This window comes from Mustela nivalis (assembly GCF_964662115.1).
Source record: "Mustela nivalis genome assembly, chromosome: 2".
Lineage (NCBI taxonomy): Eukaryota > Metazoa > Chordata > Mammalia > Carnivora > Mustelidae > Mustela > Mustela nivalis.
Window position 1 is genome coordinate 107955916 of NC_139021.1, and position 19698 is coordinate 107975613.

General features: G+C 43.2%; 1 protein-coding gene, 2 long non-coding RNA genes and 1 pseudogene across 4 annotated transcripts in view; 2 read left to right on the forward strand and 2 right to left on the reverse strand.

The window, feature by feature from the left end:
• Positions 1 to 1937, reverse strand: part of LOC309859334 (contactin-associated protein-like 3B) — a 35750-nt pseudogene extending 33813 nt beyond the window's left edge. The window contains exons 1-2 of the transcript in view: positions 1873 to 1937; positions 1045 to 1172 (exon numbers count right to left, since the gene is read on the reverse strand). The product of the transcript in view is annotated as a contactin-associated protein-like 3B (transcript). The remainder of the gene's footprint in view (positions 1 to 1044; positions 1173 to 1872) is intronic.
• Positions 1938 to 3237: 1300 nt separating this feature from the next.
• LOC309859819 lies at positions 3238 to 15374 on the reverse strand. The gene is made up of 8 exons (XR_014308943.1): positions 15201 to 15374; positions 14007 to 15026; positions 13830 to 13884; positions 12599 to 12694; positions 12159 to 12288; positions 11413 to 11475; positions 7432 to 7588; positions 3238 to 3822 (listed from the first exon to the last, which is right to left on the reverse strand). It is a non-coding gene; the product is annotated as an uncharacterized lncRNA (long non-coding RNA).
• LOC309859825 lies at positions 11412 to 12329 on the forward strand. The gene is made up of 2 exons (XR_014308949.1): positions 11412 to 11509; positions 11570 to 12329. It is a non-coding gene; the product is annotated as an uncharacterized lncRNA (long non-coding RNA).
• A 2410-nt stretch (positions 15375 to 17784) lies between the features above and the next one.
• Positions 17785 to 19698, forward strand: part of LOC309859811 (uncharacterized protein) — a 40286-nt gene continuing 38372 nt past the window's right edge. Inside the window, exons 1-2 of the mRNA XM_082720919.1 lie at positions 17785 to 17890; positions 17987 to 18028. Of these exons, the coding sequence (XP_082577045.1) occupies positions 18014 to 18028 (15 nt within the window). The 5' untranslated portion in view covers positions 17785 to 17890; positions 17987 to 18013. The remainder of the gene's footprint in view (positions 17891 to 17986; positions 18029 to 19698) is intronic.

The window sequence follows — 19698 nt, forward strand, 5'->3', positions numbered from 1 at the left end:
ATACGAGTGCCACTGGAGAGTCTGGGCCAGAGAACTGACGTGCCCTGACTTTTCCCTCTGGCCGTTCTGTGGCGTCTCCGCTAAGTGGGAAGAAGCAGTTGCAAGTAGGCCAGTCAAGCCAGTGGGTGGGGGTTGCTGGATCCAGTTTTGAAATTCAAAGTGATATGATTTGTATTTGTGGATGAGTCCGATGTGTGTTAAGAGAGGAAAGAAGTTATAAGTGGCTGTTACATTTTCCGTCTAAGCGAAAGGAAGCATGGAGTTGCCATGTCCTGAGTTGGGGAAGGTTCTCGTGGAAAAACTTTTTTTTTTCCTTCTTTTGGACAAATTGTTTTGAAATGCCTGTTGAGCCTAAGCAGCTGGGTGGCAGAGGTGGGAGTGCAGGGAGACAGCCTGGGGTATAGTGATGACAGAATCATTGACATCAATGTGGGATTTAAAGCCATGAGCCTATTGGGAACAGCTCACCACTGGAGAACAGAGACAGAGGGCTGAGCACACAGGCCGGGGGCACCACAATAGGATGTCACTGGCATGGGGAGGAAGGAGGGAAAACCCAGAATGTTGTGGGTAAGAAATCCACATGTAGTGGGAGGGGTGAGGACAGTTAGGACCACTGAGGTTCGCAAACTGTCAGAGGGTGACAACGAACAGACAAATGATGGCTTCCATCACCCCGTTTCTCAGTATCTTACCAGTTTTAGGCATCTCAGCACTCATCCAATACTTACTCCAATTAATTAATTATCAAATGACTAGATTTTGCTGACGGTGATCAGTGTTTCAGATCATCCCACCAACATTCACAGCAATAGTCTGACTCAAATACTACAGAGGACACACACTCCGAAGGTAATACAATATACCTCCTTTTTTTCTCAAGTAGAACGACAATACACACTTCTTTTGTAAGTTAACACATTCCTAATGAGATGCAGAGTATTAGCATAGACAGTGTTCTTACTGACTCAGGCAGCTACATGTCTCCTAAAACACTGACATGCATTTCCAGGGGTCAAGGCAGTTCCTCTTGCCACTACTTACTGTCCCTGGAGCAGAGCAGAGGCCCCAGCGCATAAGCCGCTTCTGAATGTGGTTGGCCTGTGTCTCTCATCGCAACCTGAGTGACTGGCAGGTGCTCCTTATGGGAAAGAACTACTGTGTCACTGGTCCTATAAAACAAAAACGACCACCTTAGTGTTATTCTGAATGACATCCAGAGAAGGAGCAAATATTCTCTTACTGCAGCGCAAGACATGGTAAGCTAAATTTGTAAATACGTAACAATAAGGAAATCAAAGGACTCATCTGAACTCTGACATAGTAATGTACTCAATAAGGTTTGAGGATCCAATATCCTTGTTCCTCTGCGTGACCACAGAGAAAAACGGGCAGGGCTGAAATCATAATCGTCAGTGCGAGCATGAGATTATATTTCCCTGCAATGAAGCAGCTCGAGGCCCTTTCCCATTTGCCCGCCTTGTGAGATTTAAATGCAAAACTTACTTGGCTTTGTTAAAAACAAAACAAAACAAAACAAAACAAAACAAAAACCAAACCACCCAACTGAAAAGATTTAGGTTTTCAATTCCTAGATTTTTCTTTTTTAACTCAATTTTCCAAATTACTATCGTGGTTACTAGGCCTTTCCTTATGTATTGATGCCATCCATTAGAAAGAAAGAAAGAAAGAAAGAAAGAAAGAAAGAAAGAAAGAAAGAAAGAAAGAAAGAAAGAAAGAAAAAAAAGAAAGAAGGAGAAGGTTGATTAAACCAAAGTGAAGGTATGATACAATATGCTCTTAAAATTAATAATTGGGGAAATGCAGGGGAAGAGCTAGTCGTGACTGTCTATATCCATTCATTCAGCTAACATTTGGTGCAAAGTGACCCCTTGCCAGGTCCTGCGTGTTGGGGGCATGGGCATAAGAACCACCATCAGCGTCACCAAGGAATCTAGTGGATATTACATATAATGACAGAAATATACTTGTAATATAATACAATCACATAAGTGAATATTTAGGACTGAATATCTATAGTTCCAATGTAACAAAAACCAGACTAGAGCCTGAGGTCCTGAGTAGGAAGCAAGCTGTGCCACCAACCACCGCTCTGGGCAAAGAAAGAAGATTCTTCTGCACCTTGTGAGCTGTTCATGTTTTTACGTCCTGCTTCAATTATGTATGTACTTTGGATTTAGAACAAATAACAGTGTGTCTAATGTATCCTTCAGGTGCCCTGCATCTGTGTAGAACCTAGAAAGTTTCAGTTTCTAACAATTATAAAGCCCTCACTTGCTCTGATGTATACAAATGGAAGCAACTGAAACTGATGTTTTTGCAAGTCAAAACAATCAGCATGGTTCCAATGGTTCAGGCTAATAGCTTTGCTTCAAAAAGACCCTGCATCACTTAATAATTAATCATTCCAATTCTGTTGAGGCATCAAAAATATTCTTTCGAGGTAGGAAGATTTGAAATTATTAGCATTTTTATTTTGCTTTAAAAATTGACAAGGTGACTGCCAGTGCATATTGGCAAGATATCAAAAATTTGAACTAAATATCCTGAAAGTTCAGAAACATTTGTTTTGGAATCAGATGGTTTCCAAAAATCAGATGGAACAAAACCCCAGGGCTTTATCTGTAAGGCCCTGCAATTTCTGTGCTTGGAAGCACACAGGCAGGTCGTCCCAAACACGGAACTCCTGGTTTTGTTGGGAATGGCACAGGTCACAAGCCAGAAGGTGGCATGGATGGTGGGGGGGAGTCAGTCTGAATAAATACTTCTTATAAATGTGGGGCTAACACAACAAAATTAATTCCTGGTGTTAAGTATCAGGAAATGTTACAAATAAGCATTTTCATTCCTGTCATTGTTATTTTGGTAGAACATCTAGAGGGAAAATGTAAGGGCATTAGTTATTCATTGAGTAACCCTGAATTTTAAAGAGCCATTTAAAAGCTACATTTATAATGCAGTGAAAAGCTACACTTTAATTGTTTTTAGCAATGACAAAACACAGAGAGCCCTGCAAAAAAACCTAAGGGAAATCATAATGGGTAATTGTGTGTGTTAAGGCAGATAATCATAATACATTCTTTTTTAATTCTGTTGTTTGCAAAGTAACTTCCTGAGCCTGAGGAAATTTTAAACAGCTCAGAACTGAGAATTCTTTCTCAGCACAGGTCATTCCCAAATGCCCACGCTTCACGTAGGACGAGATTCATTGCCAGGGTCACCAGACTCCTTCGAAATCGCCGAACTTCGTTACATCTCAGGATTTTCCTTGCCTCTCCATGTTTCTCTCTTTTCCCCGAAGGCCAGAGTGTTGCTCTCTAGGCCCGGCAGCTCTCACGGTAGGTTCCGAGCACTCAGTGACGGGACTTCCAAGGCCGCTTCCTCTTGGTCTTCCGTTCCTGGCGCTCTAGACGCTGCTTGCGCGGGCTGTTTCGCAGAACACCTTTTCGCAGGTGCAGCACAGCCACAGCGACTCCTGCGTTCTGGGAAAGGCTTCAGGGAACACCGAGTCAGCTTTCCCGTTTCCTAATTGTTCTGGAGAAAGCGAGCCTGGGGACCAGGGAACCATCGCCGCCCGGAGCTCCCTGTTTTGAAAGCTCCCGGGCTCGCTCTCGGGCTGTGCTGTTCCCTTCCTTCATCCCGTAGGAAACGCCCTCCGTCGGGAGCCTGCGGTCCCCTGACACTCCAAGTCCTGGGGGGCCAGTCTCCCGTCCTTGCTTCCACCTTCAGGACTGCCATGGACCACTGCTTTCCCACGTGCATCTTTCCAGCGTCTCACCGTCCCAAACACTCAGCAAATAACTGGCATTGGAATGAAATGGAATCAAGAAAATGAAGTTTTTCCCACTCATGGCCGTCATGTGATATTTCCATTTAGATATACCTTCTTATAATCTCATAATAAAACATAAAAGTTCTGCATATTTCTGTTATCTTTATTGCAGGATCTACAGTCTTCATGCTGATTTTGCAAGTGGTTTTCATGATATTTTCTTACGGTAATAAGCTCTTTGTAGGAATTCAGTTATTCTAAGATTCAGTGGGAAGCCCTACTGAATTCTCATTAATTTCAATAATATTTGTGTCTATCCTCGGGATTTCCTGGTAGGCAACTATATTTTCTATGAATAATGTCTTCATTTCCTTGATTCTAATCATTTGTGGCTTTGAAATGCCACCTATATTTTTGTCCCTCTGTTAATCATTTCTAACCTCAGTGTCCTGTAATCAGAGAACTTGTCCATACCATAACAACATCTGTAAAATCTTTGGGGTTTTGCTTTATGAAACATTAGGAAAATCAGTTTGCAAAAATGTGCCATGTGTGCTTGAGAAAATTATATACTCTGTAATTTTCAGGGCCTACGAAATCAATCCATTGATTCCATATAAAAATATTCCATATCCTTTATAATTGTCATCTGCATGATTTACCAGTTGCCAACAGATGGATGTCTAAACCTCTCCTTACAATGGTTGATTTGTATATTCCTTATTTCAATTCAGGCAATTATTTTCTATATACATTTTGAGTCATGTATGTTAGAAACATACAACTTTAGGATTACTAGGGGGTTTTGGTGAAATTAAAAAGCATCATTATATGGTAATGCTAATCATTCTATATTAAGACTTCAAAATTTTGAGGTGCCTGGGTGGCTCAATTGGTTTAACATCAGACTTTGGCTCAGGTCATGCATGATCTCATGGTCCTTTGGTGAGCCCCAATTCATTGGGCTCCCCACTAAGCAGGGAGTCTGCCTCTCCCTCTGCCCTTCCGCCACTTATGGGCACAGGCACCCTTCCTCCCTGTCAAATAAGTAAAAATCTTTAAAAACATAAAAAAGACTTTTAAACTTAAATTACTTCTGTGCACATTTGTTTCATAGGTTGTTTTAAGATTTTGCATTCAACATTTCTAGGTGTACAAACAAGATATACTTATTTTTAATTCAAAATGACCTATCTGCTCTTAAATGGCTGTTTTGTCACATTTATTGTGTCTAATTACTCATAATATTCTTTTTTTTTAAGATTCCATTTATTTATTTGACAGAAAGAAAGAGATCACAAGTAGGCAGAGAGGCAGGCAGAGGGTGGGGCATACTAAGTAGGCTCCCCGCTGAGCCGAGAGCCTGGTGCGGGGCTCGAACCCAGGACCCTGAGATCATGACCTGAGCCAAAGACAGAGGTTTAACTCACTGAGCCACCCAGGCACCCCCGTAATATTCTTATGTCATTTTGTTGCTTGTTGTTTCTTCTTCCTTTTTAAATTTTATTTCCTACCTTCTTTTGAATTAACTGTTCTTAAAATCCTGTTTTTCCTTCCTTCCCTCTTTGGATTTGAGTATTACACTGTTTCTATTCTTCAGTGCTTACACTTGAAATCCTAATGCATGCACTATGAGCCATTTAATGCTGACAAACTTCTACAAAACAAGTTTTTAAATTCAATCATATTCTTATTTCTAACCCTGGCTGTAGTCCTGGACAGGACCACTCCCTTCTGTTTCAGTATGGTACATGCCTGACACATGACTAGTGTCTTGTATTTGCCTCTTATGTTTCTGTTAACCTCTGAGTTTACACATTTCTTTCCTCGGTATTTCTTCTAGGGTCTGAGACTCTCCTTACCAGATCACCCACTTTCATTCTAAAAACCATTCTTGGGTGAGCCTGGGTGGCTCAGTGGGTTAAAGCCTCTGCCTTCAGCTCAGGTCATGATCCCAGGGTCCTGGGATCGAGCCCCATGTCGGGCTCTCTGCTCATCAGGGAGCCTGCTTCCTCCTCTTTCTCTGCCTGCCTCTCTGCCTACTTCTGAGCTCTGTCAAATAAATAAGTAAAGTCTTAAAAAAAGAAATTAAAAATTTTAAAAAAACAAAAACTCTTCTTTAAACTGTCTTTTGGAATTGGCTGGTGGTGTATTTCTTCTGTGTCTGTTTGTCTGCGTGTCCCTGTATTTTGGCTAGGGACACACTTGGAATCAGACAGTACTGTACTTACTGAGGCACAGCAAGGGGAGTGCCAGGGCCCGCAGGCTTTGCTGGATCCACAGAGGGGGTTTTGCCTGGCTCCGACAGTCCTTGCTTTGACACCTTCTGGTCACCTCCACTCCCTTTCACATTCTCTTTCATCTTCCTTGATTTTAGCATGATGCTTCTACAGGTGGATTTACTCTTATTTACCCTGCCTGGTATCCTAGTATTTTCTCAAGTCTGGCCAATTCTTAGCTATTTTAGCCCTTCATTATCGCCAGTCTCCTCTGTTAAAACTTGACTCTGACCGCAGCTCTCCCCTCCCTGTCCCAGGTTTCCTTCCTCCCATGCCGGTCTCTCTAGGCTAGAGTCCCTGCCACTTATCTACATGCATTTTCCGTTTCACCAGTGTCCTGATCCCGTGTGTCTAGTATCTGATCTGACAAGTCTTAAATTTCAATGAGAATATTTTCATTTCTAAACGTTCATTCGGTTCTTTTGTAAATCGCGATCACCTTTGTCGATAGTATCTGGTTGCTTTATCAGTCAATCCCAGGCCTTATTTTTCCAACAGCTCACACATTTATTTTATCTGATGTTCTTAAGTTATCTGTGATCTGGGATTTTTAGGCATCCGTTTACTCCATTGTTTCTTCTGCCTCCCACTTCTGTCCCCTGGGGCTGTGTAGCCCTGATTGTGAGCTCATGTTTGGTGGCATTTTTATCTGTGGGAATCCTTGGGGAGGACGGGCCTCTAGCAAGAATATCATGTACTTCTACGATGAACCATTGGTACTGCTGACATGTGGACACACTAACTTAATCCAAGGATTCCGGATCTGTGTGAGGGCAGGTCTGTGGATGTGTGTTTTCAGGGAGTTATTTCTTGCTACCTGGGGGGTTAGCTGGAAGATCGCTCCCTTTCCACCTTCCCTCTGGGTTTGGAAGCCTTCTGAGACCTCCAGTGACAGGGAGAGGTTTGTGTCTCATAACCCCCTTTTATGCACCCTAGACCCCATTTGATTTTCCCTATGAGGCCATTTAAAAATGCAGCTGGCAGCGAGGGAGGTGAGCAAGCATGCTGGGGCTGGCCACGGGGCCGTCGTCATCTATCGGGTTAAACTTAACCCTAGGAACTCTGATAATGGTACTTTCAGTGAATGGGAAACATTAATCTGGTATTCATATCTTGTCTTATTAGGAAAAAAATTAAGTGGACATGATTAGTTACTCACAGGTAAGCAGAAATAGCTACCTTAATGCCTCAGTCCTCAGATTAATTACACTGTACACATCAAAGCTTACACCTTGAACTGGCTGGGGAATACTTTAATCTGTTCTCTTTATACAACTGTCTTGTCCAATGTCTGCCTAACTTACACAGTTTAAGCAACACAGAATTACAGTTTGCACAGGGAAATTATATGGAAATCACCATTCATTCCGGGCAGCATCACAGTTGCAGTGATATTGAGAATCAAGGCAGTTCCCCTGTAATCCACAAGCACATTTTTGAGCACCAGGCAGAGAACCTCCCCAGTAAGTGTGTGTCTCATTGGTTCTTCCAACCCACCAGTTCACTGGGGTTCCATCTGAAAGACAAGTATGAGAAAGGTGACACCTACTTTGCCCCTCACTGCCTGCCTCCCCAGCACAGTCCTTTACTCCCCTCTGTCTAAAACACAGATGAGCAGAGGTTAACTCCACAACAGGGTCCTTTCTAAGAGGATTTCCAAAGATTTAAGACATATTTCCACATCTAGACATACATTCTCACTGTATGTTTTACTTTTATTAGAAAACGAGCAAGTGGTCCCTAACTCATTCAGGCATGATATCTACACATTTCTCTTGAGGACTCCAATGACATCATTTATTTGGACACAACACTGAAAGAACTGTCATTTTAAAAAAAGGAATGAATGAAAACCAGAGTAATTTGTACACTGCATCCAAATGCTGTTCGAGAGCCTAAAATGCCATTGAAAGATGTAATATTTTTAATACTTATACAAAAACAATAATCAAAATGAAAACAAAACCCTAAAAACAAAGAGCAAATGAAAGAAATCAATCAAATTGTGTCTCAATTTGATGGTATACCTCAGAGAGGAAATACCTGCTAAGCTTAAGATACAGGAATGTGACTATGTGCCACAATGGGAATACACTGAAGGATAAGAGAACTAAAACAAACAAAACAAAACACCAAAAAACAAAAGAAAACCATCGAAAAAAGATTCACAAATCTGACCACATCAACATGTAAAACTTTCATATTACCAATGATGCCACAAAGTGAAAAAATAAGACAAACTTTGGAGAACATATTTACAATGAATAGAACAAAGATTACTATACAACAGTCATAAAGGATATTTATCAATCAGTAAGAAATACAGAACAAAATTAATGGAAAGGTATGTAAAAATATACAAAACATATAAATCAACATTTCACAGAAGAAAAGTGAAAGGCCCAATCCTATCCAAAATCAGAGAAATAAAAAACAAAACAATAGGGTTTTCATCTTTCATCAGACTGGCCATAATTTTGAAATAACGGTATCAACTGTGAACAAGGAGACAAAGAAAGCTGTCCTGTCACCTAACAGCTGGTGGGAGTCGTATGGTCACTTAGACCAATTTGGCAGCATAAAGTGACACTGGAAATGCTTAGTCTCTCTGACCCAACAATATGTATCATGCGTGTACACTACAGAATACTTGAAATGCTTGTTCTTCTACAGGGAGAGAAAATGTAAAAGATGGTCACTGCACAATTATTCATAATAATGATAAACAGAAATGACATAAGAAACAGACAACTAAAATGTATGCTGTCATAACAGAATATTAAAAGGAATGAAGTAACCAGTTTGGATAGATCTTAAACACAATATTAAATTCTAAACAAAGGGCCACCTGCGTAGCTCAGTTAATTAAGCATCCAGCACTCGATTTCAGCTCAGGTTACGATTTCGGGGTCGTCAGATCAAGCCCCACGTCAGGGTCAGCAAGAGATCTGCTTGAGATTTTTCTTTTCCCTGCCCCTCCTGCTTGTGTGTGCTCTCTCTCGCTCTTTCTCAAATAAATAAATAAATCTTTAAAAAAAAAAAAAGGCAGCCAAAACAATCCTGACAAGTTTGTCAAGAAGAATTTGTTCAGTAGAACAAACTGGAGAACTTACATTCCTGACTTCAAACTTGCTATAAAGCTACAGTATCAAACACAAGGAACTAGCATGATAATATCCACATATGAATATTATCATCTCCACAAATGAACTGAAGTGGGAGTCCAGAAACAAACCCATACACCTATGGTCAACTGACGCTCAACAAGGGTACCAAGATCATTCAATGGGAGAAAAAAAGAGTCTCTTCAACAAATGGTATTGGAACTGAATATCCACATGCAAATGAATGAAAATGGACCCCTTCCTCATATCATATACAAAAATTAACTCTAAATAGATCAAAGACCTAAATGTGAGAGCTAGAAACAATAACACTCTTAGGAAAAATACACGAGTGAATCTTCATGATCTTAGAATGACAACAGATTCTTAGATATGACCTCAAAGGCAAACACAACAAAGGAAAAGAGATCCTTTTGTGAATCAAAGGATATACTTTCAAGAGAATGAAGAGACAACTCACAGAATAGGAAGAAATATTTGAAAACCACATATGTGATAAAAATCTATTACCCAAAATACTCTTCAATAAATTCAATTAAAAACAGGCCAAGGATTTGAATGGACATGTCTGCGAAGCAGATACACAAATATCCAACAAGCACTCGAAAAGGTACTCATTAGACATTAGGGAAAAGCAAATCAAAACCACAATGACATGCTACTTCCTACCCACTATGTTGGCTATAATATGACAACAAGTGCTGTCAATAAAGAGGGGAAACTAACCCTCATGCATTGCTGGTGGAAATATAAAATTGTGCACATTATGAAAAACAGGCGGTTCGGCGGTAATTTAAAACTACAACTAATGCATGATCCAGCATTTTCACTTCTCAGTAAATACCCAGAAGAACCAAAGACATGTATTCTATCAAAATTTGCACATGAATGTTCAGAGGGGCACTACCCAACAGCGGTAAAGCAGAAACAAGCCAGACGTCTGTTAACCAGTGAGTGGATGAACAGAACTCAGGTCCTTCTACACAATGGAATATTCTTCAATGATAGAAATGAAGTCTTGGTAAAAAGGCACACTTAGTTATAAAACGAAGGTCTGAGGATCTCATGTATAACACGGTGACTACAGCTGATATCACAATTAAAATCTGTTGACAGCAGAGCTTAAATACTCTCACCAAAAAAACAAAAACAAAAACAAAAACCCAAAACAAAGAAAGAAAGAAATATGTGAGATGAGGGATGTGTTAGATTAGATGGGAGGAATCCTCTCACAATGTATACGAATATCAAAATCATCACAATGTTCACTACATACCTTATAGTTCTGTCAAATATACCTTAATAAAGCCAGAAAAGAAAAACAATGAAGTCTGTAACGTGCTCCAATATGATGAAGTTTAAAAACATTACACAAGGTGAAGGAAGACACACATAAAATATACATTTTGTATGACTATACTCCTACAATAAATCCAGAAGATCCAAGTCCATACTGACAGAAAGTAGATTAGTGGTTTCCAGGGTCTGAGAATTTTGGAGTTATTTTAAGGACGTGCAGTCAACTTATTCTATAAAAATTCGAGGTTTTGTAAAGGGAAAACAAAAACAAACCAAGACCGGGGGAAAGCTCTCTACATGGGCTTTAGTAATACCTTCTCCTAAAAAACCTCATTAACTGGGTTCTGCTTGGTAATCTGTCTTTTGCTTCCACTGAAGAATAATTATAGTCATTTATTTTGTGGTTTGCCACAAGAAGGTTGTTCATCATTTATATAAAGAGAAACAGAAGTTTTTTATTTAGCTCTTGATCCCAGAAAGTCTTCAGGCTCCAAAAGGAATAGGGATGCTCTATGTATGTTTTTTTGGGGGGGGGATGGGGAGGGAGTGTGGGGGAGTCATGGTCAAAAGTCTGAAATATTTGCAAGTTTGATAACCATGTGACTTTATATGATGTGTGTGTGTGTGTGTGTGTGTGCGCCACTTTGCCCTATTGATCTGCTAATCCAATGCTACTGGTCTACACACCTCAACATCACCTGCAACCTTGTTCAAAACCAAAACTCTCCGGCCCCATTCTATGGTTTAAAACACCTCCCAGTTTTGATCTGATGCACACTAAAGTCTGAGAAACACTGTGTCAGGCTGGTTCCCTCAGGTTCATTTTATCTATTTCTACTTTACTATTTTAAACACGAGTCATAATCCTCATAAGTTCCATTATAAAACAAAGCAGAAAATGACTTCAATAACTCACACAGGACTTCTTCATATTTTGCTGGTCTCCCTTGGAAAAATGCAGAAATCTCTGAAGGCAGAGCTGGGATGGAGAAAGAGGAATGAAGTCATTAAAGGTACAGACTGCCCTCTGAAGGCAGAGCTGGGATGGAGAAAGAGGAATGAAGTCATTAAAGGTACAGACTGCCTTGCAGTTCCCGGACCTGCCTTCTTAAAAAGCTGCAAACATCACCTGGGTGAAATGCCCCTCTGTGGGAGAATACCCTTTTCACCTCGCAGAAGGGGCAGGGAAGGACCTATGTAAACCACCCACACAACTACGTCTGACTGTGATTTGGCCATGCAGAGCTTGAGTGTGCAATTTTTCACTGGGTGAATGGAACTATCATCTAGGACATTTTTAAACAATGTCTGTACCCCTATGTTCTGTTTCAAAGAAATTTTAGAAATGAGAAAAATTGGTTAAGCAAATTATAATACGCTAAATGAAGGAACACGAAACCTTCAGCAAAGGTTGTACAACAAAAGTTGTTACATCTGTATTTCCTTGTTTACTCAAGTTAGAGAAGGCAACCAAAGCTAAGAAAAAAAGGATGGAGGCACTTTCAAGTGAGTGTACGTTTTGTTTTTCTAAAGCATTGCAGTTTCTCAAATGGCTATCTTTTCTTAAACCAGTGGTGATGTGGTCAGTACAGGACTGGGGTAGGAAAACTCAACGTTTCCTCTGGGTTCTGCCCCAACACAAAGACAGGGAAATTCACTTACATTTTCAGCACCAATTTCTTCTCAACCTTCAAGAAGAAAAATAAGTAACTCTCCTTGTACTGCTGTCTTGTAAAGAACTCAACAGCACAGCTTTCAATGCCAGATTCATTGTGTGAGCAGAGCTTAGAATCTGGGAAGAGGGAGCACAAAACAAAGAGTAAGGGTTGAACTGGGATTGGTGAGACAAAACTGACTCACATCTAGTTTTAAGGCCCTTTCCCACAAATCCCTGGAATGCCTCCAGCACAGTTCTATTTCCCAGGTCATCTAACCATCCTTCACTCCTTCCAGCCCAGCTGCCCTGGTCCAGGCTTCTCTCCATTAGGCAGCCTGGGAGCTTCTGAATGGGGCAATATTCTCAATTCTCACTTGTTGTGAACACGCCTGTGAAAACCTAGGATCTGCTCCTCTCTCCGAACTACACTCTGCTCAAAACTCACTCAAGAGGTGCCTGGGTGGTTTGGTTGGTTAAGCAAACGACTCGATCTCAGCTCAGGTCTTGATCTCAGGGTCATGAGCTCAGCCCTGCAGTGAGCCTACTTAAAAACAAAAGAGAGAGAGAGAGAGAGAAAGAAAAAGAAAAGAGAATAACCACAAATAGTTGTAGGATTCTCTCCAACTAACATATACTTAGAGACTCCTCCTTCTTACTTTCCAAGATGTGCTTTTCTAACGTAGATGAAAAAGACACCTGAGGGGCAAATTCATTTTAGCTGGAATTGTCACCCAGGCCCAGAGTTCCAATGTATTTGTTATTCCATAGACTCTCAGGTCAGACCTTCTATAAATTCAAATCAAGACTGCTGACAACTGTTACAAACCTAACTTGGATACAATTATACAGTCTCTATTAGAGGCTTTGAAGACATCTAGAAATCCCATACACAGAGCTACTACATGGTTAAGATTGAAACGTTCAGATCGTTTATCTGCTAGTGTTGTGACATAGGGTACATAATAATAGCATGGGTGAAATGAAAAGAGTGGAGAGAAAGGAGCTGATCTGAGAAAAGGACCAAAAACATGAATGAATCTTTTTTTTTTTTTTTAACACAAATGAGTCTTAAATGAATTTTGCTAAGTGAAATAAGCCAAACTCAGGAGATACATATTATATAATGCCGTTGACATTCTGAAAAGGGTAAAATTGTAAAACATAGACCAAAGGGTTGGGTGAAAAAGGCAGGGTTGAGTAATGACCACGGGGAATGAATTAGATTATCCATGAGCCCGTACTGACATAAACAAATGATGGAATAAATAAATGAGGAAAATGAAAATCTTTCCTTTACAGAAGAATCCCAATAAACATATAAGTAAAACAGAAAAATCTCGTTTTAGAACACCACAGTAAAAGTGGTTGCAGGCAAGACCCAACAATGAAAGCGAAAATTAGTGGCCAAAACTATAAATATAAACAGGATACCTGGGTAGCCTCAGAGTTTCTCCTCAAATTTACTAACACTCCTGGTGGTTTTAAAATATGACCATAAATTCGGAAAGGAGCGAATTTCCTCTGTCCCTGGGTGTGCACTGGACTTAGCCAATCCACTCTTAAGTGTAGACTAGATATGGAAAAATCCTAAATATATAGTGCAGAAACCCCGCTGATACCACCTTAACCAAGTACTAAAGGTTAGTAAGACGAATCACGTTGATATCACGTGTCACCTGATACATAGGTAGAGCACATCCTTCCAAGGGTATTCTTCCTAAAAATATATACCTGTCCAATAAGGAGAAAACATTGGACAAGCGTAAATTCAGAGGCACTTTTCACAATACCTGACCACTATTCTTCAATCATGTGAATGCCATGAAAGACAAGGAAAGACCAAAAAAACTTACAGGTTGGAGCAGACATAATGATTAAATAAATGTATCGTGGTATCTGGACAGAATCCTGGATCAGTAAAAGGGCATTCGTGGAAAACCTGACGGAATCTGAACAAACTCTGTAATTTCGTTAATACAATTGTGCCCGAGTTGCTTTCTCAGTTTTGATAAGGGTACCATGGCTCTGTAAAATGTTAACATTGGGGGGAGTTGCGTGAAGTGTATATGGGAGGTTGCAGGAGATGAGAGTGTGCTTTCTTCAAGTTTGGTATAGGACAGTTTTTTTACACATGAACGGTTTTTAGTATTAATACCGAATTGCTAGCTTGCTGCTTTTCTCATTCGAGAATAACCATGCTGGTCACAGATAGCGGGTACAGAGATGAAATCCAAACACAGCTTCCCTTCTCTTGGCTTGCGTCTAAAATTTGGTCGAAGGACCAGGACAAAAGCCTGGCTCCAGGCAGCAGGAGTGAGTACCTCAGACAGCAATCTCTCAGCTCAGCCGACTGGGCAGAAACTCTCCAGCTGGTTTCTCAAGAAAAGCGCCTGGGGTACACCGGGGAAGAGAATCTTGAGAGAGGTACTGAATAATTTATGCGCCAGATATACATGGTAAACGCCTCTAATCTTCACTAAACCCCTGCTAGCTCAGTACGATGAGTAACTTTTTAAGACTTAGGGTTAGATAGCCCTCTTCAGGGTAGACGCACTTTCCCAGCACTAGCTGCCAGGAGCAGAGTTCTAGCTCCTCGCCGCCACCTCAGCGCCGCTCCCTCCGTCTGCGCAAGTGCGTCCCCGCCTTCTCCTCCCCGCTCCTCCGTTCCGGGCCTCCAGCTCCTCGCCGCCCCGCGCCCGCGCCGCGCTGCTCCCTCCCTCAACAGTGGTGCGTCCCCGCCTTCTCCTCCCGGTTGGTCCTTCACCCGCCTCCAGCTCCTCCCCGCCGCTGCGCCGCTTCCTCCCTCTGCGCATGTGCATCCACGCCTTCTCCTCCCGGCCAGTCCTTCACCCGCCTCCAGCTCCTCGCCGCCGCTGCGCCGCTCCCTCTCTCTGCGCAAGTGCGCCCCCGCCTTCTCCCCGGTCGTCCGTTCCTGGCCTCCAGCTCCTCGCCGCCCGGCGCCACGCCGCTCCCTCCCTCAACAGAGGTGCGTCCCCGCCTTCTCCTCCCCGCTGGTCCTTCACCCGCCTCCAGCTTCTACCCGCCACCGCGCCGCTCCCTCTCTCTGCGCAAGTGCGTCCCCGCCTTCTCCTCCCCGCTCGTCCGTTCCCGGCCTCCAGCTCCTGGCTGCCCCGTGCCGTGCTGCTCCCTCCCTCAACAGAGGTGCTTCCCCACCTTCTCCTCCCGGCTGGTCCTTCATCCTTCTCCAGCTACTCGCCGCTGTTGCGCCCTTCCCTCCCTCTACCGATGTGAGTCCCTGCCTTCTCCCCGCTAGACATTTCCCGGCCTCCCGCCCCTCTCCTTTGCCGCGCTGTTTCCTCCCTCTGCGCATGTGCATCCCCGCCTTCTCCTCCCCCCTGGACCGTTACCGGCCTCCAGCTCCTCGCCGCTGCGCTGTTTCCTCCCTCTGCGCATGTGCATCCCCGCCGTCTCCTCCCCGCTGGACCGTTACCGGCCTCCAGCTCCTCGCCGCTGAGCTGTTTCCTCCCTCTGCGCATGTGCATCCCCGCCGTCTCCTCCCCGCTGGACCGTTACCGGCCTCCAGCTCCTCGCCGCTGCGCTGTTTCCTCCCTCTGCGCATGTGCATCCCTGCCTTCTCCACCTGGCTTGTTCTTCCCCGGCCTCCAGCCCCTCCTGCGAAACCTTCTCTGGCCGGGTTCACGAGGTGAGGGAGTTAGGGGTGAGTCCCGGGGGATGGGGGCGAGTGCCTAAGGGGCCCTGTGCGGCCCGGGGGTCCGGCGGGGGCGGGGGTGCCCGGTTGTGGGTGGAGCTCCGCGGGCACCGGACGGACCCCTGGATTCTGCGTTGCCTGCAGAGTTGAAGGGCCGGCGAGCGGCGGCGTCTCTGCATGAGGGACCAGGGTCCGGAGTGGGAACCTTGGCTCTGGGGTTCCCAAGGCCCGCAGGTGTCCGGCTGCAGCGCTAAGCTGGTCGCGCCGTCCTGCGGCGGCGGGTGGGGAGTTTGCATGCGTGGCGTGTGCGCCAGACCCACGGGGAGGGGGTGGGGCTGCGGGTAGGGGTGAGTGTGCTTATGCGACATGCGTGCACTCTTGGCGTTATGACGTGTGTGTGTTTGCGCGTCTTAAGTGCGCCGGGCTTCCTAGGAGGGGCGCGGTTGTAGGAGAACCAGGCAGGGTGTCTGATGTGAATGAGTTGCTCTGGCCGAATAGTCGACGTGATTATTCTGAGCACTCACATTATTTTTTTTTTTAAGATTTTATTTATTTATTTATTTATTTGCCAGAGAGAGAGAAAACATAAGCAGGCAGAGTGGCAGGCAGAGGCAGAGAGAGAAGCAGGCTCCATACCGCGCAAGGAGCCCAATGCGGGACTCGATCCCAGGACCCTGGGATCATGACTTGAGCCAAAGGCAGCGGCTTAACCAACTGAGCCACCCAGGTGTCCCCTGAGCACTCACATTTTGTTAGCTGCTCTTGTATTTGTTGTGTATGTAATAACGTGAGGCTGGAGCTTTGACAATTCTCTAGGGCTTTCATTGCTCGGTTAACTCATTTGTGCAGTGGAGGAGGGGAGAGGCTGTACTAGCTAGCCACCAAGGTCCTTTCCCCGCTCTAACATTCCCCAGGCCCCCAGTTATTATTTATTATGTATTCATTTGTTATTTGTTATGTAAAAGCATGACAGTATCCTGAAGCCATCGCAGGCTGTGTGACTGTGGAAGGTCTGGGACAAATTTAAGAAGAGCGAGGTGAGCTGGAGCTGAGAGGGTGGGCATGCAGGCTACACAGGAAATGTCACTTCTTTGGAGAGTCTGTGAGGGCAGACAGGGCAGCAGCCATAGCGAAGGAAATTCTGTCATCACCCCTCCCTGAACACCCGCTCCTCCCCTCATTTTCCATTCCCCATTTGCCATTGTTGATGGCATCTAGAAAGATGCAGAGGTTCCTGCTCTCCTGGCCTTATAGACATATAGGATGGTAGTGCAGGCACGAGGCTATCTGTTTTGGCCTTATTTGAGAAATGAAAAAAAAAAAAACCAAAAAAAAAAAACTTGAGCCTGAGAAGGTGACTTACCAAGATCATGCAGTTTGTTGGTGGCAGAACCATGGTTAAAAGTGAGGTTTGCAAATTCCCAGGCCATGGCTCATTTTGTCACTGTTAATTACGTCAAAGATAGTTTCTCATTAAAAGACCTTTTGAGGGACGCCTGGGTGGCTCGGTTGGTTAAGCAGCTGCCTTCAGCTCAGGTCATGATCCCAGCGTCCTGGGATTGAGTCCCACATCGGGCTCCTTGCTCAGCGGGGAGCCTGCTTCTCCCTCTGCCTCTGCCTACCATTCTGTCTGCTTGTGCTTGCTCTCCCCTCCCCTCTCTCTGTTAAATAAAATCTTAAAAAAAAAAAGACCTTTTGAAAGTTGTAAGAAACAAATATTAAACATTTATTTTTTATCTTGCCTTAAATACCCCGATCTCTTTTTTCCAGAGGTTTCTTGGATTTTCTGACCTCAGGGGATTAATAGTGTTCACAGGAAAACAGATGAACAGTGTGGCTTGAGATTTTTAATTTTTAATTTTTCCCACATCAGTTCTGAAAAAGCCATAATGTTTCCTCCTTTAGGTTACTGTTAAATGTTCAACTCATCTTCTCATGTTTTTAATTTTTCTGTGTCACAGAACCTAAATTGGTAATAAATCAATAAGAAACAAATGTTTACATTCACTCAGTGAAAAGTATCATGTCTAAGCTCAACATCTATCGGAGCCACACATGGAGACATAAGTATCTTGTATGTGGAGCTGTGTGGGCAGGTAAATTCAAGAACTGTAAGGCAGGCCAAGTCTCTTCTAACTTCCTTCTTCCTTCCTTCTTCCTCAGCTGTCCCTCCTCCACTAAGAGCAGAAAATGAACACATCCCAGGTGAGCTTTTTGTTTGTTTATTTCCACTTTGTTTGAAAATGAGTTTTCTAAAATTTGAAAGGATTCATATTTTTAAACCAAAAAATATAGAGGGGCTCCTGGGTGGCTCAGTGAGTTAAAGCCCGTGCCTTTGGCTCAGGTCATGATCCCAGGGTCTTGGGATCGAGCCCCACATTGGGCTCTCTGCTCAGCAGGGAGCCTGCTTCCCTTCCTCTCTCTCTGCCTGCCTCTCTGCCTACTTGTGATCTCTGACTGTCAAATGAATAAATGAAATCTTAAAAAAAAAAAAAAAAACCCAAAAAATAGAAATAGGCAAGAATTACTTGAAGGGAAGTATATCAAGTATATCAAGCAAATTCAAAGAACAGTTGGTAGAATGAGAAGCAGGACTCTTAATTTCACAGAGTTGTGCAAGTTGTAAAACTTCCTTTGATTTTTCTAATAACACTGAAATTGCCTATAATCATTTCTGATAGACACAGCATTGTGCTAGAAGTGTATGGATGCTTTTCAGGGGACCAAGCAATGAGGTCTGAGTAGACAGCTCTCTCATGGTACTGCTTGATGCAGGAATAGGACTTTGAAGATCTGGTGGAATGGAGGGACCACGCGTCCTCCAGATGACTCTCCCTAAGGGTTTGTGTCAGCTTGTTCACATCTCTAGCTTGAATAGCCGACTGTTCTGGCTTTGGTTTCTGCATTTCTCATTCATATTTCAACTTCATGAATGCATTCTTGCTTCTTCGACATTCACCTGAGTCAGCTCTGGAAAAGGCTACCAAATTGTAGTCAAATCCAGTTTTTGGCTTTGTCTTACTTGACCATCCTGCAGCATAATCCTCAGTCTCTATTGTCTCTGACACCTGCCTGCTAGCTTTCCTTTCTTAACTCTGATACATCCCCTTACTGTTCCTCACAAAGTTGTCTTTCCCTTTAGCCCCAGACGTTGCCTCTCCTTGGGTTTGTTGCTCAACCATCCTTGGCTCACTGCTTTTTTTCAGTCTGTGCTTTTTTTCTGACTGGTCTTCTCTCTCTCTCTCTCTTTTTAATAAAATACTTTTGAATTAGTAATAACATGGTTAAAGGTTAAGTGATGTTCCCTCTAGGAAGGGTGACATTTTTCATCTCAACTGAGACACTTCCACTGAGAATGAAAGAGGTTCCATAAAGTTATGATGGGACATCTGGCTATATTGGGACAGTCCCAGACAAACTGGAGTTATGGTCTTCCTGCTGTAGATATCTGTCTGTCTTGTTTGTCCTAGCAGTGCTGCTTTTTTCAGTTAAAAGATAATCTTGTATGCCCCCTACTTTTATTTGGAAGGGAATCCATCATCTTTAGGGTTTCTGAACTTAGATGCAGCTGTACACCACTGGCATCCTGTTAAAATGCAGGTGTTGATTTAGTGGATCTGGTGGGGGCCCTGGGTTTTGCATTTCTAAAAAGCTCCCAGGTGAAGCTGACTCTGCTGTTCAGGGAGCCACACTTTGAGTAACAAGTCTATACGTGATTTTCTGTTCTTCCTTTGCTTTTTTGTCACTTCTTAAAAGCCTGTCCCAGACATCTGTATCTAAACAGAACATGGATTGTTTCTTTGTTATAACTGCACAGTAATTCAAGCATGGACGTTCCATAGTTCGTTAACTGGTTATTGTTAGTTATGCATTAT